This window comes from Xiphophorus hellerii, chromosome 3 (genome assembly GCF_003331165.1).
Source record: "Xiphophorus hellerii strain 12219 chromosome 3, Xiphophorus_hellerii-4.1, whole genome shotgun sequence".
NCBI classification, from domain to species: Eukaryota; Metazoa; Chordata; class Actinopteri; order Cyprinodontiformes; family Poeciliidae; genus Xiphophorus; species Xiphophorus hellerii.
Window position 1 is genome coordinate 11,654,033 of NC_045674.1, and position 17,186 is coordinate 11,671,218.

The following is a 17,186-nucleotide window of genomic DNA, read 5'->3' on the forward strand; positions in this document are numbered from 1 at the left end:
TTACAAAATACAAAATTCATCTGCAACAGTTATAGCAACATGTCAAGTCTTTGTCGCACATTCACAATAAGTTTAAACACTGCTACTTGTTCCTTCTCAACAATCAACATGAAATGACAGAGAATACAAGTAAACAATTGAGGTAAGTGGAAAAAAAAGTTTCAGATCAGGAAAAATGTGCTGACTCAATATGAAAGGGAGTTCAAATTTCATTGATGTAGAGTTTAATGTCTCTAATGTTACATGTTGAGGAGGAAGTTTAATGTTTAATAGGCCTCATCCTGAACTATTATGAACTTCCTCTAAAACACTTTGTTCACCTTTATTACCCAATGGATATCTGTTAAGGATATTGTTTGAGGAAGGTGTTTCTCTTTATCATATCAGAAGAATGTTGCGCCTTTATCATAATCTAGTTTTGAATTATCCCCCAGTTTAATCATGTTTGGTTGATATATTTACATCCTTATTGATCATAAAACAAACCTTTCATTTCTTCCAGCATTGAACTAAAGAAATTCATCAGTCTTTTATTTAATTTGCAATTCAAGGAAAACTGTTCTTTATTGTGTGATATAATTCCTATTACTAAAATATCTGATTCTAACAGTATTAGTTTTAACACTTATCCACCTAAATGTGTTCATAGTTGTGAGATTATGATGATTTAACACTGTGGTAAATAATAACGCGTAAATTAGCATTAAAGCCTTAAAAACATCAGTTCACAAATTACCTCATGACCTCAACATGAAGATAATTATGGCTCATTTCACATCTTTTGTGGTCATGGCACAACAATAAGGAAATGTTTTGCTTTCTGACCTTACAGCAGCATCTGGTTAATTATTCAATGACACCAAAGAATGAAAGATCAGATGTGATGGCAATAAACCAACACGTACAAGGAAGTACATCAACGTTATCTTTAAAAGGTGATTATCAGGGCTATCTAGTTTTTATTCATCTAAATTCAAGGACCATTTTAAACTCCATCAGGGCTTTAGTTTCTTTTTGGTTCTTATTTTCTTTTTAGTTCTTAGACGCAGATGTAAAAGACTAAAGAAATACATTTTGTTCAAAAAGTTATCTTTTTTCGATTTTCTAAACCTAACAGCTGCTGAAAAACTATTTACTCTCAAACTCCCATTATATGTCCACTTCCTGGTTCAAAGTCTGATGCTTTCTGTTGTCACTAGATGTTGGGAAACTGATAGAGACTCTCATTCACCTCATTCAAAGCCAATAAGGACATGTTTTCTAAACCAATCAACTTGTTGCTCCGTTGTTATTATTATTATTACTGTTTATATGAATATGTCATAGATCAGACGTGTTTGATTGTTAAAATGCTTAGTAGGGTCACAGTATATATTCATCTTGACTAAAATTACCCTAAATGGATCCATCATTGATGGTAGAGTGTACTACTGTATTCTTCACAGACACCGTATGTCATCTAAAGGAAAAACTCTGTATTTTCAAGCAGATCTATCTCAGCTAGAAGCCTCCCAGCTGATCAAATACATATTTTCTTATTACCCATAACTGTCTAAAACACTAAGAGAAAACATCTCATTCTCATTGACCAATGAATTCGAAGCCTTCCAGATAAAGCTTCTTTTTATCACTAAATTTCATCGACGTTGAATATAAAAATGTGTACAGTAGGAAACTAAATCAAACTGAACCAAATTCAAACAAGTGCATCTTTCCCTGTACTATCTGACACTAAAACACCCAACTGTCTCAAACACAAACATTATCTACCTTTTAATTTTAAATAAATGAAGCACCTTATTTAACATATATAATGTTTTCAAAACAGAGTAACTCCTTAATTCAGTAAAGCATATTCTCACTCATGAGTTTCACCAGCAGAGGCCGACAAAGATGTTTGAAAGCTACTTATAAGTACATCAAAATTATTTCACATTTCAGTAACGCACATATTTTATTAAATCAACAGTTAATGACTAAGTCAATGCTGAGCTAACATGTTGAAATTTCTGTATTTTTATGTTTAAGTGAACTTATAACTACTGAGTTTGGAAGGTTATGGATGTGTGGTTTTCAAAAAAGTTTTATCAATAAGAAAAATATTCATAAATAAATTTAAATGTATTTTTATTGCAATATTTATTACTACCTTGAATATTAATATTAGTAAAAATAATAGTTTTGAAATGTTTTATATGATACAACACCAGGTGGCGTATTGTGAGGGTAGTTATTTATTACCTACAGTCCCTCCCACTACAGTCCTCCATGAAATGTTGCCTGTCTGAGCATGTGTGCATTTTCAGCTCCAAATATTAGAGTTTCACAAAGAAATCAAAGCATGCCCAGGAAAAGATATAACTTTTACCAAATAAAAGCCAGTTTCTATTACATCATGAATACAAAGACTCTTATGCGTCTGTTTCAGTTTCAAATAAAATTAAAATACAAATGTCTTTTTGCAGTTGTTATTGAAATTAATTACAGTGATGTCCTGTAACTTCACTGTCACTTTATATTTGTTCATACTGAACTTTGATTTTATTGACGTGTAGTTCTTGAAACAAATTGATAACCTCCTCCTCTTTTATTGGTCATTTTATTTATTTATTTTTTTGTCATTTCTGTTTCTGCTTTCTTTTAAATTAGTTACCAGAGCTACACTAACAAGATAGAATGAATGAGTCACAAATGCTAAAAATCCTCCTACTTGCTCAATTACTTATAGCTTAACAAATATGAAAGAAAGTCAGTGTCAATGCAAGTCATGCATTGACACTGACCTTTTACGGATCTTTTATTTGCCTGCTACAACAACATAATTATCCCCTCTGAACTTTGAATTTATTGCTGCTCTGTTACTGGAAATGACTTTGATATTACCTGAGATCTACTTCCTCATTTTCATCATGCTAAATCTTTTATCTTTTAGCAACAATAACTCTACTAGATTATCCAACAGACATTAAAATATACACTGAATTATACATGTTTGACTTAACTTCTCAAACATGTTTTAAGCTAACTTCATTGTCAGTGATTACTCGCCAGTTCATCTTGTCACTTCTCCCTGGTTTCCCTGAGATCTTTATGTGTCTCCTATTTGGCTTTGTTTAGATTTTTTTTGTTTCCCAGGACTTTCTCATTTTTGTAAGTTTGATTCTTTGCTTTTTTTTTTTATTAAATGTACAACAGAACTTTCATGTCTCTCACCTGATGCAAATGGGTCCCTTCACAAACATTATGACAATAACAGCGTATTGCTCATAAAAAAACAAGGGACTGTTCTGCCTGCTGACGTCAGTGATAACAACCACTGTTAAAACTGGTTGATCATTAAACCAGTGTACATGTTTACATGAGTAAACTTAAAATTTTAATTCTTATCTATAAATAAACTTTCTAGGGAAATACAAAATTTTATCTGCCTCAGCCTGGCCTGCTTTCATCAGATTTTGTCCCTTTGATTTTCATTCTAATAACCAAACATTTGATCACCACTAAGACTGAGGAGCTTTTCCGCTTACTAGTATGTGAACATTATAGGTGGGAGTAGAGCAGGGCAAAGGTCCACTGCTGCTCATTCTGATTTGACTGTAGTTGGGTCAAGATGAGTGTCTGTCTCTTTTCTTTTTGGAAAGCTTGTGGGCTGATTTCATGTTTTTAGATACTTTAAATACAATTTTCACCGAAAGCCAATCTATTGTTTTGGTGGTTCTTTGAAACTAAAATGCATCTTTTTCCTGGTTTAACTACAAATGTCAATGATGTCAAATTGAGGTCCTCAACTGCCGATGTCCTTCAACTATTGCATGTATCTATAGTTTAATAGAGCTGAATAAGATATTTAGATAAATAGAATGACTGTTAAACACAACTAAATACTTGGAGCAGGGACACATCAAAACGCTGTAGGACCCTGTGTGCTACAGTGGTTATATCCCCATTGACTTATACTGTCTATAACATCGATGATATGAAAGATAGATATAAATAGAAAGTAAAATGAATAGATTATAAGATATCACAAGAATTAAAGCAAACATTTATTAACTGCTTCATTCATTACGTAAATAGCAAATAGTGACTAAATAGATATGCACATCAAAGGGATAGTGATGCTTTGAAGTTTATTTTGTATTAGCTGAATAATTTGTCACTGATGTTGCATAACCTCAAAAATAATTTCTAATGACCATGAAAATAAGATAAATTACATGAACTAAATATATTAAGTCATGTGAAACACTTATATTTGAGTAAACATACAGTGGAACATTATTTTCCCCATTAGATTTCCTTTCTACGGAAGAGGATTAGGGTTTAATCTCAGAATTCTTTTTTTTTTTTTTTTTCGGTGGCCCTAATCCTCTTCCGTACCTTTCCTACTGCTTTGTAACTCTTAAATGTCAAAGCCAAAAAATCTGACGCTTCTGCAATTTAGACATCTAGTCCAGAGAATGACAGATGTTCAAACCCGGAAGTTTACAATGTACCTAAAAAAACACAATATATTGCTTGGAAAAAATATTTATTTTGTTTTTGCTTTTTTGATACACTTAAATGCTTCAGCTCATCAAACAAATATTATTATTAGACAAAGATAACTTCAGTAAATACAGAAACATGTTTACAAATGATGATTTTATTTAAGAAGAAAAAGCTGCAACTCTATTTGGTCTTGTGTGAAAAAATAATTGTCTGCCTACACAATCAGTGGTGAGGTGGCAACAACTCATATTAAGCTCTGCATTGTAAACTATTTCTAATAAATTCAGAAAGTGACAAATGATCTCAGAATCCTGATAATGATTTGATCAGCAGCTTGTTGGACTTTGAGTCCACTTAAAACCTGGAGACAATCCAGTGGCTTTTTATTAACTGTGTTTACAAAGAAAAAGCCAACAGCAAATTCTGGAAGATTAATGTTCCTATTAAAAATAGGCAATTTAACTTTACATTCCTATGTCAAACATTTCCTTCTTTTAATTTTAATTATATTGGTCAAGTTCATCTGGTATGAATATTCCATGAATTTTAAATAGAGTTGAGATTCAGGTTTCTGGAAGGGTTTCAAAAGTTCAGTCTTGGTATTCAGACATCATCTACAACCTATTTTATTTACAGCAGATCTGTTCCATACAAGGAATAAAGGCTTATATAACTTCAAATATGTTTGAGAATGTTTAATCAGGAGAAAATATTTTTATAATTTCCTTAAATGCCCTTTTCACATAAGAAGAAAGTAGTAGTAAACACACATACACCATGAAGCATATTTGGAGGAATAAGATAAAATTCCAAAAGCATGATTTTTGTGTCCTACATCTTAAATGATTGGAAACTGGGTTTCTTTTTGTTGGTTGATCATGCATTGGTTTGAATGTCAAGCCCATCCAAGTTTTTTCTTTCTACAATTACTTTGTTACTTCAGTGGTTTCATGTTGGCACAGTATAAAAACTGTACTACAACTATAACAAAGAATACATCACGCTAAACTATGACCACACATTTGGCTGTATTAATCAAATTAGCTTAAGTGGAGTGCTCTGATATTTACAAACAATATTTTCTTGCTTAAGCTTCTCAAAATAAAATTTGCACTTCTGCTTCCAGAAAGGTTAACTATTACAATAACCTGACTGGATAAGTGATGTTTAACATTCCCAGTCTAGACCTTTCCTGTTATGTGATGGTACACATATTAATACTCAAAGTATTGATTAATGTCTACTGAAATTAAATCAGACAGTGACTTTTGTGTGTCGTTGTACCCCTAAACATTGGAGGATTTCTTTTTTATCAGTGCAAAATCTGGCATCTAATGTAAACTGAATGTGGCTGCAGCTTCTTTATAATAGCAACTGCAGAAGCTTCACATTTTAGATTTGCATTATCACAAGATTAGTATTATCCAAAGTTGTAATGACATATTAACAAGATAAACTAAATTCAGATTGGAACCAAGACAATCTGTATCTTGATGATTCTATTATGTGTCTATCCACTCTGAATCTACATATGTATGAACTTAAGTTTTGTCTAGGAACACACTACACATTTCAGGAATAACACTTGCATTACCTCATATTTAGACCAAATTGTTACTAAAAGAAATAATTGAACCATAAAGAGAAGATTGCTGCTCACTTTGCATTTACAAAAGTCATAAAATGAAAAGGGGGAAATATTCTGCCTTCTGCTTTCTGTTGCCAGTAAGAGCTGGAGTTAGTTAATTATTAAACAATAAGGTGACAGAATGAAGTAAACTAATGCTTAAATTTGCTAAAGCAAACCAACAATCAAGTTTCAGCCAGCTCTGTCATTGTTGGTTTTTGCTTAAAGAAATGTCAAGTTTTAGCAGGATTTAGTTAATACCAGGCTGCCAGCCTGATTGGTTTCAGCTGCATGCGCGCAGAGGGAAGAGTGCTTTAGTTTCTGTTGACCCTGATGTCAGCGTAGGTTGATGAGGGGTTGTCTGATTCCCACTGGGCTTGAACAGGTTTCTTGTTCTTAGAAAACCTGACATCTGCGTAGGTTAGCTCCTGTATGGTAGAAAAAAAAAAAAGATTTGTGAGAAACATCTTATTTAAAAATCAATACTGTTGAATATATAAACTGGCTGCATTATCATGGCTGCATAAAATACCATTGACCAATTCCTCAAACAAGCACTTAATGAAATACACTAGAGATGTATCGAGCTGTATTTAGTTTCCCAGGCTTACAGTCCAACATTGTGACTTTTTGCACTGCAGGCCTGGCCCGGCCCCCTTCGGCCTGGCTGTATTGTATTTTCACCTCAGAAGTGGGTGGGGACCGTCAATCAATAAAATTCCTGCTGAAGCTACCAAGCTCATTTCCCAAGAAACTGTGAAGTACTTTGTTTTTCATCGTCCCGTCCAACTCCTTCTGTACACACTTGTCAGTGTAGAAGCTGAGGAAAAGAACTACCTCAGCATTATTTTTTAGCTAAATCATTAAAAAAAATCTCATGTGTGAAAGGGGATCAGGAAACCCCCTGATTCAGAGAGTCTTGGCGACTTCTGATTGCTTCAATGAATTGATTCTTATGAAATCTCTATCACCTTTTTAGATCATCCTTAATCATGCAACATCAGGTTGGAAATCATTAATAAAAGGACCGAGTTAAATATCAAATGAATATCAATAAATTTTTTATAGTAAATTTAGAAAAATGTCACATTTGTTACTAATGTATACGGTTATTAAGCAACTTTGCACCTTTCTATTTAAAAGTGTAGATTTTCTAAACTTTCTAATCATAGAACAACAAATTGATGTTACCCTGTCTTCCACTGCTACTACAGACTGTGACTATTTAACCATATTTTAAAACAAGGTTTAGTATGAAACATTGAAACATGAAACATAGTATAGCATTGGCTATTTTTACCTCATTACTACTTACACCATTATCTCGTCTGTTCCCACCTGTAATTCATAGATAAATTAAAATTAAACAACAAATACTGAATAATCAATAGACACACATCAACAACTGCACACTTACCTGCTGAAATATTTCTATTTGAGGTTTTCCCCCAAGGTTTTCTGTTTAGATAAAAAAAATTAATAAAAAACAGAGTAAGTTATTTATAAATATTCAACACACTCTGTTTTCCTCTCCTAGTTTTCTATAGTTATTTAGAATCATATATAAAATAATGTAATTACAATTACTGCATGAATATTATTTTACATTTGCAATTATATTGAATGCATTAATAAGATACAAACGACAGTACATACAGTCAAACCCAAAATTATAAGTATAGCTAGAAAACAAAAGCAGTGCATTGTCAAGAAACATAAACTGTGGCATTTTGATCACATTTTAAGGCATAATCTAAAAACATTTTAGCCGGACAATATTATTAATTACATAGGTTTTTTTTAAAATTATTTTAACGACTATTTTCCACTTACTTTTTTTTAAGTATGAAGTACACTCCAAGAACAATTAAAGAAGCGCATACTAAGCATGCAATTACAATTCCTGCAATGGCTCCAGCGGATAATGAGCTTCCTAAAAAGCAATAAAAAAGAAAAATATGTTCACTGTCCAAAACTGTCAAGTTACACAATATGTTGACAAAGGCATATTATTTCTATACACAAAACAAGCAGCAGTAATGGATGTGAATGGTGCTAGGAATAATATTTGTAACAATTAAAACATGATTCAGACTCTTTTCTGCTGTGAAATAACACAATCAAAGAACTGCAGACCATGAACAGAACCACTGAAATAATTGGCACAATCAAACCTATTAGAAGGGACGGTACTGGTAATGCTTTCAGGAGAGAAGGGTAGAGGTGGAGATACATAGTATCATAGAAATTATCTAACACCTCTACCATTGAACCAGCCCATCACATAAGAAGTTCCAACTTAAACTGCCTATTGATCTGCATATCAGTGTATAAATGTGAATATGTTTATGAGTGTGAATGGATGAATGTCTGTTGAGTAAAGAACTTTGAGAGGTCAGTATGACTGGAAATGTACTTTATAAATTTAGTTCACTAACCCGTTTAGATAAATTTAATTGTCTAACCCAACACATTATCCTAAAAAGGCCATTCCAGCAGTAAAAGATGTTTGTTACAGACTAATGCTGTTGGGTTAGTTTTCTTCTAATTAGACAAGGAACCTGGTTGGAGTTTATGTTACGATGGAAAGAACTAAATTAAGGAAAATACTGGAGAAACTATGAAAAGACTGGACTCTGGGATGGAGGTTCAGCTTCTGTCAGGAAAACAACCCACTATCTAAATCATTTGAGCCGCATTCAGTTGTCTATTATCTTCTTTTATTGTCAAATAAACTTAGCGGGTTTTAAATTTTGAACCTAAATGTGTCTATTTCTGAAAGATAAACTTACAAAAGTAAGTTGAGTTAACATTTATTAATTTTGTCAGACTTTAAAGTTACATAAATGAGCGTTTTTAAGTTTCCATTTAAAAAACAGAAAGAAGAAAAAGACAGGAGTGGGAACTATTTACCAGAGTGCTTAGCAGCATGTTTCTGTATCCTGTGTTGCACCATGAGTGAGATGGAAGTGTGTTACATTGATCTCACTCTTGTGCATTAGCAAAGTTTAAGGATAATGTCCTGTTCACATTAAATATTTTTGGAGTTTATTGTGATGTTCACTAAAATTCATTATTAAAGCAGAAATTTTGTTCATGCAATTTCAAATAAGAATTTAAATTATTCTAAAGTAAAATAAATAGCTATTTTAACCTTGATATTTTTAGTGAAAATAAAAGAGAAATGTGTTCCCTTTAACTAGTTGAGAGCAGTTCTTTTTTGTACATTGTGAAATAATTACAGCATTTGGTTTAAATGAATACAAAAACATTTTTGAGATTTTCATCTGTAAACGATTTTGAAAGCTGTTTCTCGTCTTCTTTACCAAAATGTGCTACGTTTGTTGGTCCATCACATGAAATACAACTAAAGTATTTTTAAAGTTGTTGAGTGTGAGGTAACTTACCTTCTGTAGAGGTGCCATCTATAGAGATATTTAAAAGTTGAGATGTTTGATATCTTGAGGTTATGTTATTAAAGGCCCGACAGCTGTAGTTTCCACTCTGATTCTTTTGAACATTGAGGAGTTCAAGCTCAGATCCAGAACCGGATAGAACATTTCCATTAAAGAACCAATCAAAAGTGGCAGTAGGTCTGGACTCAGCTGAACAAGACAAACTGATGTTCAACCCTTCTGGATAATTCTGAAAAGGTGATTCTAAGTTGACTTTCTCTGGACCATCTGCAACAATTAATATTAATTAATTCGCCGCATTAAACTCATAAACAGCTTTCTCAGTGTATTGTTAGTTTAACAGCTGCTTCACTAAGAGAAATAGTACAAATATGAGAAAAAGAAGCACATATTTAAAGTTTATTGAATGGCCAATGTTCTTACTGACTGATAATGTTTTGCAGATATGATGGTGTTTTACTTGATCTCACTTTTTAAAAACGTGTTTCTCATATTTTTTCAAATAGTGAAATAGCAACAAACAACAGGTGTTAAGCTCCAATAAATGTATTAATTTCAAAAGGATGTTATAGCGTTGGAAAAACTCACAGCTGACAGAGATGTTTACAGGAAAACTCTTGGCACTGCTGACAGGATTGGACACATCACAGCTGTAAGATCCATGATCATATCTGGTCACATTGACTATAGTCAGCTTGGATCCTCCATCAGTGATCTGAACTCTGTCACTGGTTGTGATCTGAGAGCTGCTGTTCATCCAGAGGAAGGAGAGAGAAGATCCATTGGAGGAGCAGGAGAAACTGACAGACCCATTGAACTCAATCAAGTGGGTAACGTCTTGAGTAACCTTTACATTAGAGACTCGCTCTGTGGGTGGAAAGAAAAAGAAAAATCAATCACAGACAACTTTTAGTAGAAGATATTCATATTTACTCTTAATATTTTTTATATACTGCTGAATGTTGAAAGGAGAGTTAGTGGGTTAATGAACAGGTTTATCTATTATGAAACTGTGCAACTTTCTAAATGTATTCTGACAAAATGTTGGAAGGGTTATATCTTATATTAAGATGTCTAAATCAATTACATATCATTTGGAGGTACTTTTTCATTTGGATCAAAATATGAAATACTCAGGTACAGTTAAGCCCAAAATAATTTTTATCACTGGAATATTTAGATTTCTAGTAATCTTATAGTTGCACACGAATTTTTGTTCTGAATGAAAGTAATATAAATGATTTGGAGTGACTCAGTTAGAGACATGATTTGAAGTCTTTCACCCTGAAGGACTTAAATGATCAAAATATACTAACTTTTATGTCTCATACAAGTTAGTCAACAATTATAAATAGATTAATTGCTGTAATGCAATTAAGAAATGCTATTGCTTTAAAAATGTAATTAAATGAACTTAACTTGCTGATAAACTGTCTAAATAGGTTATTTAGGTTACTTAGGTTATTTAGCTAGATTTACATTTACATTTTCGTGTAAATGTTTATTTCTGCAATCTTCTGCCTAAACCATCTCAGTGCTGATCTCCATCAGTTGAACGACTCTTAGCCAGTTCAATTTTCCTATTGGTTGCAGAAGTACAGCTTGGTCCATCTTCGTCCCTCAGCCCTGTGTTCAGTTATATCACCATCTCCCTCAGACACACAGCAGCCCTGCCCAGTGGCTAGTCAGGAGTTGGAATAGTGAGCCAATTGTGAGGCAGCGAACACAGATCGATTAGAGTTACTGAGCCTTGTACATGTGTGATTTGTTTGCAATGTGGACACAGAGTGTAATGAGTCTCCTCTGTTCTTACTACTGGAGATGGTATGGTGTTGAACGAATTATTATGTCAGACTAACAGTGCTGAGTAAAGCACCTCACAGACAGGCTGCTTGCAGCTGAGTGGCAGAGAGTTGTTGCCATAAAAGTCTCCAACAACACAGAAAAAAAAAAAAATTACTAGATTCTTCACTAGTTGTTTTGTTGAAGTCAATAGAGGGGCCTGAAAAGTCTATAAATAACTTCAGTTAGTGTAACTGAACTCCAAACCCTGTGAAAGAATAAACCCCCACAAAAGAGGCCATTTGTAGGGATAAGCGGAGGGGATATGTGACACTGTGTTGAAAAAACCACTGTTAACTTATCCACTTTGTCGCTATATTTATCCATTTTTCTGTATCCTCAGGCAAATTTTTTCAACAACTAGTGATAAATCTACTGGCTCTTTTTCCGTATTGTTGTAAACTTCCATGCCTTCAATGCTTAGCTGCTTGGACGTTACTCTCCCATCATCAAAACAAGATCTTGGTGAAAAATTAATGCAACAGTGGATGAAAACAAATCTTGCAATGTTGCTGAAGCATAGTGAAATAATGCCACAGTGCATATATATAGTTATCATAGTTAAAGGCAATCCAAGAAAATATTGAAGTGTTACTTTTTTTGTGATTACTTTTGTTTTGCCAGATAATGTGTTTTCTACTATTTATTAGAAGTATCCCTGTGCCTACAACAAAGGTTGCAGCTATATCAAATAGCTTTGAGTATTTTATTAGTACCAATGTGTGTTTAAAACATCTGTATCATAATACTCTTGCTAAAATGCAATTTAGTTTTATTACACATTTTAGCAAACTGAAGTAATTTTTCTTTAAGATGAATTTTATCCCACTGAATTTAGTCCAATAAAACATGAATTTGAAGAGAAATTAGTTTTCAAGGACCTCTTAGATTTTAAATTTTTTGACTTTTTACAAAAACATACAATATGTCTTTGAAAAAGCATATACTGTATGTGACTTTATAAGTTAAGGAGAAAATTAACTTTATACCCATTATAAGTAAGTACTGCATTACTTAATATATATATATTTTTAAAAAGGTACTGAGCCTAAGATCACACAGCAGTGAAGCTTCTCAAAGGCTGAATGGAACTGCCAGCTACCAAAAATCCTGAAATGAAGCAGAAAGGAAATGACAGTAAAAGTCTGAAGTTACCCAGGAAGGTAACCTATACAATAATCTTGGTCTCAAGTTTGCTATCCATGTTCCTGTCTGACTTTTTCCTCCACTGCCTTTAGAAAACATTCCCATATCTCTCCACTTTCCTTAGGGAATGTCTGACTGCAGGTTGTGGAGAAAGTTACAAGTGGGACTCATCATTCACTTTCTCATGCTCAAGAGAATAAAATATCATGAGTTAATATTTTAATCTCAACGAGAAGGGTTCTATTAAAAAGTTACCTGTGGCATCTGCTTTAGCATCAAAAATTTGGCTGCACGACTTCAACACATTACCACCTCTTTATCTTGCAGAACTTATTATGCTGCATTAAAAAGTGTCACCAAATACATAGAGCTTCAATGCATTGTACTTAAATAATAAGTGAACAGATGTTAGCTATATAAATATTGCCCACAGAGATGTTCTCATAACCTTAAATTTGCAACATAATGTTGAGCCCCTAGTATAGACGATTAATGGGTGAATTTTAGCTCCATGCTTCAAACCTTTCTATAGGATGGGTTGCAGTGTTGACATTTTTGTCCTTTTATGTTATTAAATTAATATGATTATTAATGTAGCCACCAATAATTGTAAACTAATCAAAATAATTTGGCTATGTAATCGTTCTGGACTATAATAATGTTGAAGGTGTTATACGGTAATCTTTTTTCCAATACTAACAGTGATGCTGCTGCTCAGTTTTATAACATATATTTCTTTTTACAAGAACGTTTGTCATACCTACCATGAACAGAGACAGGCGAAGGTTCAGATGTTTGAGATATCAGAGTTTTGCTATTAAAGGCCTGACAGATGTAGTTTCCACTCTGATTCATCTGGATATTCATCAGTCTGAGCAATGGACCGCTACTGGTCAGCTTGTCTCCATTCAGAAACCACTGATATTCAGCAGAAGGTGATGAGTCAGCAGAACAGGTCAGATTAATGTCTGATTCTTTCACATGATGTTCCTTAGATGGATACACTTCTATTTGTACATTATCTGGACCATCTGAGTGTAGAAACAGCAATAGGTGAAGAAATTAATTTCACTGAAAAAGTAATGATAAATAATTCCATATGTTATTTGTGTAGAAGCAATTCTTAAAATATAAATTAAATATTAAGAAAGTTAATAAATAAAAAATTACATTAAAGTTGCAGAACTTTTCCAATTATATTTATATAATGGCTGCAGCAGATTTAAACAGATGTTGAGCATTTAGATGAACAACTTACAACTAACAGAGATTTTTACTGGATCACTGATGACAGAACTGACAAGATTAGACACATGGCAGGTGTATGATCCCTTGTCATTTCGGGTCACATTTACTATTGTCAGAGTGGAGTTTTCTTCATTTGTGTTGATCTGAACTCTGTCACTGGCTGTGACCTCAGAGCCGTCTTTCATCCAGAGGAAGGAGAGAAAAGATCCAGAGGAGGAGCAGAACAGACTGACAGAGCTGTTGAACTCAATCAAGTCTGAACTTAGCAGGGAGACATTTACATTGGAGACTGGTTCTGTTGGAGGAAACCAAAGTTGTTGTCATCAAATACAAGACAACAATCTCTTCTGTATTTCTCTTCATGAAAAAACAGTAAAAATCTTGACATGGGAGAAATGATAAAAAACACTTTATTTGACACGTTGTGAATAAGACTGTCATGACACCGTCATAAACATGACATAACACCTATCATGAACATGAGTAAGTCTTCATGAATATGAATATGAATGGATGGAAGTTGATTTAAAATTGACAATTTTAAGTCAACTTCCATCAAACCATGTCAGTTTTATTTTATATCCCTAATCAAATAATATGACATGTTGGAAACAATAGAAAACTAGTACAGTCCTGGCAAAGAAAAATCTCCAATCAGCAAACTCTTCCATAAAAGTTAGAGGAATTATTTACTCTGCTTCCTCCCATTTACTCTTTTCAAGGTACTTTGTAGGCATGTCAACAAAAAACATTTTTGGCAAAACTGCTTGATAAACATTAATTTCATTGGTAAGTCTGAAAGCATGTAACAGGCTGAAAGCTATGTCTAAGTAACAACACAACTGATCATGTTTCCCGTTTCTGAGCTTTTCTGATAAAACCTCAAGTTTATTTTCTTTTTTTATTTTGACCAATGTAATTTTAAATATCCTGAAGGAAATCTGATTTTAAACAATGTAGTAGACCATTCCATTTAATTCCTTAATTCTTCTTCCCACAAAATACATTTAGAATAGTTCAAAGCTCATAATAATAGCCTACAGCTCTGACTTGTTTAAATGGCTATAAGATGGATGGAGGGTGAAAAAAATAAAATAAACTGCAGTGAAAGTTTAGAGACTGAAATGTGTTAGTTGAATCTTGGCATTCAACATCTACTCACCATAAACATTCAGTATGGTGCGTCCTATCAGTTGATTTATTCCATCTTGAATGCTTACTATGTACTCTCCACTGTCACTGAGTTTCAGATTCCTGAGTTCCAGAGATCCAGTTGATCTGAAGAGAGTGATCCTGCCTTCATATTCTGGTGCAGTTGTGTCTCCAGTTGTCTGTGATATAATTATGAATTGAGGTCTTGAACCAGGATCAAACTGCCAGTTGACCAACGTAAATGGTGTTTCTGTTGGATTCAAGTTTGTTGTGAATGTTACTGTCCCTCCAACAGAGGCAATCAGAGGACCATCTGGTAACACACCAACTCCATTAGATAAACCTGGAAAACAGTTACAAGTATAATGCAGTATTAAAAATGGCTTAAAAGGTCAAAAAACAAATATGGATAGGTATGAAAGGTTAGCCTAATATAAAATGCTGAAAATATGTACCTAATATTTTAGGCATATTTTAATCATGTTGAGCTCTGTTTAAGAATAAGGTTTAGCTGGTTGTTACACGGTAAAAAAAACTTGACAGAGGCTTGAAAACATTTTACTCATACGAATCTCTTACCTATAAAAACCACAACCACGACAAAAAGCGGTTGAAACATTGCTTTGATTTAAATCTAGAGGTGTCAGTGTAAGGACAGCTCAGGACTCGAACTGAAACTTAGAAAAGCTTCGCAATGAATGGTACACACTTAGTGCTGTAAATTATTACAGTAATGAAAGCCGCCTTGAGAATCTACATCATGTCCCACTGGAGTTAAAGAATTGCTTGACGGCTCCCTCTCGTGGTGAATATGTATTTTTTGTGTGATCTAAACAGAGAGGTACAGTTTATTTTATGACTACTTCAAAATGGGAAAATAAAATGTAAATTTAATAAGAATCAGGTTGGGCTTACAAAGCATTCAATACATTATTTAACGAGTTCAAACTCCATCCTTTTTCATTGCAATTTATTTATCCATATTTTGAGGCTATATTAGCCAGTGTTGAAATGTAATTCAAGTTTTTAATAAGTTGTAACTTATTTAAATTCACCTTTGTAAATTAACAACTTATTTACAGGAATTCACTTTGGATGGATGGATAGATTGATGGATGGACACAGACTTTTTGTTACTTTTACATAATATACATCAAAATACATTTAAACTACTATCCCTCCATACATTTAGAAAAACTTTGCCCCTTACCCAACACTACTTGAGGGTCTAGGCTCTCCTGCTGGACTGCGTTGAGGTTTTGAATTTTACTCAATCACTCTTTGTCCATGGCAAACACTTTAAAAAGTGTATTTGGGCTACAGGTCATCTTATGGACTTCTTTACATTAATTTCACTTAATTCTTTTGCTTTTGCTATGACAACTTACTCCAATTCAATTCATTAAGTTCTTCCATCTCAATTTGCTAAGTTTTTATAACTTAATTCATATGGGGGTTTAACATGACAAATTTAAGTCACTCTTACTCAAATCATTTATTTTGTTCTAATAAATGTTTAAAATCTCTTTGACTTCATTCTACAGTAAGTCAACTCAAACTTATAGTTTCAAACTAAATATTTTGGGCTGCAAACATCTTAGTTTGCAGCCTAATACCCTTTTTACAGTGTCCTCTAAATACACTTCAACTTAAAATTTACAAAGCTTTTCCTTAAAGGACTTTTTTACTTTGACTTTACTTGAAAGAATTAAGTTCAATGCCATATTCGTATCCTATGTCTGACACCATGACGCTCTGTCCCTTCACCAGGAACAGGTTCTGTACCAACCAGGGTGCTGTGGTGGCACGGGGTAGAGCACAGCAAACATAAGGAGGACTTAGTCCTTGACGGGGCCTTCACAGGTTTGATGCCCAACCTGATGACCTTAGCTGCAGGTCTTCCTCTCTGTCATTAACCATTTTCCTGAATAACTACTCTCAAATAAAGGCTGCCTGAGACAAAAACCCTTTGAAAAAAGAGATAGTTTATTAATTTACTTCTTTATTTGAAGTAAACTAAATGATTTGAGTAAGACTGACTTAGATCTGTCATCTTACACTGTGTTCCAAATTATTATGCAAGTGATATTTTCTCAGATTTTCTTAAATGGTAAATAAAATGACGGTCAGCATAATTTTCAAGTCATGAACTATTACAGTGTAAATAAAATTTTACTGAACAAAGCTCCCCATGAGAACAGTATTTTTTTCAAAAATAAAAAACTCAAATTGCACTGTTTCAAATTATTATGCACAGCAGATTT

At 33.3% G+C, this 17,186-nt stretch overlaps 1 protein-coding gene across 1 annotated transcript; it reads right to left on the reverse strand.

The window, feature by feature from the left end:
• Positions 1–6,432: 6,432 nt before the first annotated feature.
• LOC116716431 (carcinoembryonic antigen-related cell adhesion molecule 5-like) lies at positions 6,433–15,610 on the reverse strand. Its single transcript, XM_032557270.1, has 8 exons — positions 15,502–15,610; positions 14,933–15,265; positions 13,781–14,065; positions 13,287–13,553; positions 10,123–10,401; positions 9,638–9,801; positions 9,526–9,543; positions 6,433–6,546 (listed from the first exon to the last, which is right to left on the reverse strand). Exons 1-8 carry the CDS (start codon positions 15,539–15,541, stop codon positions 6,433–6,435), a joined length of 1,500 nt encoding a protein of 499 aa, XP_032413161.1. The 5' UTR covers positions 15,542–15,610.
• Between the last annotated feature and the right edge of the window lie 1,576 nt (positions 15,611–17,186).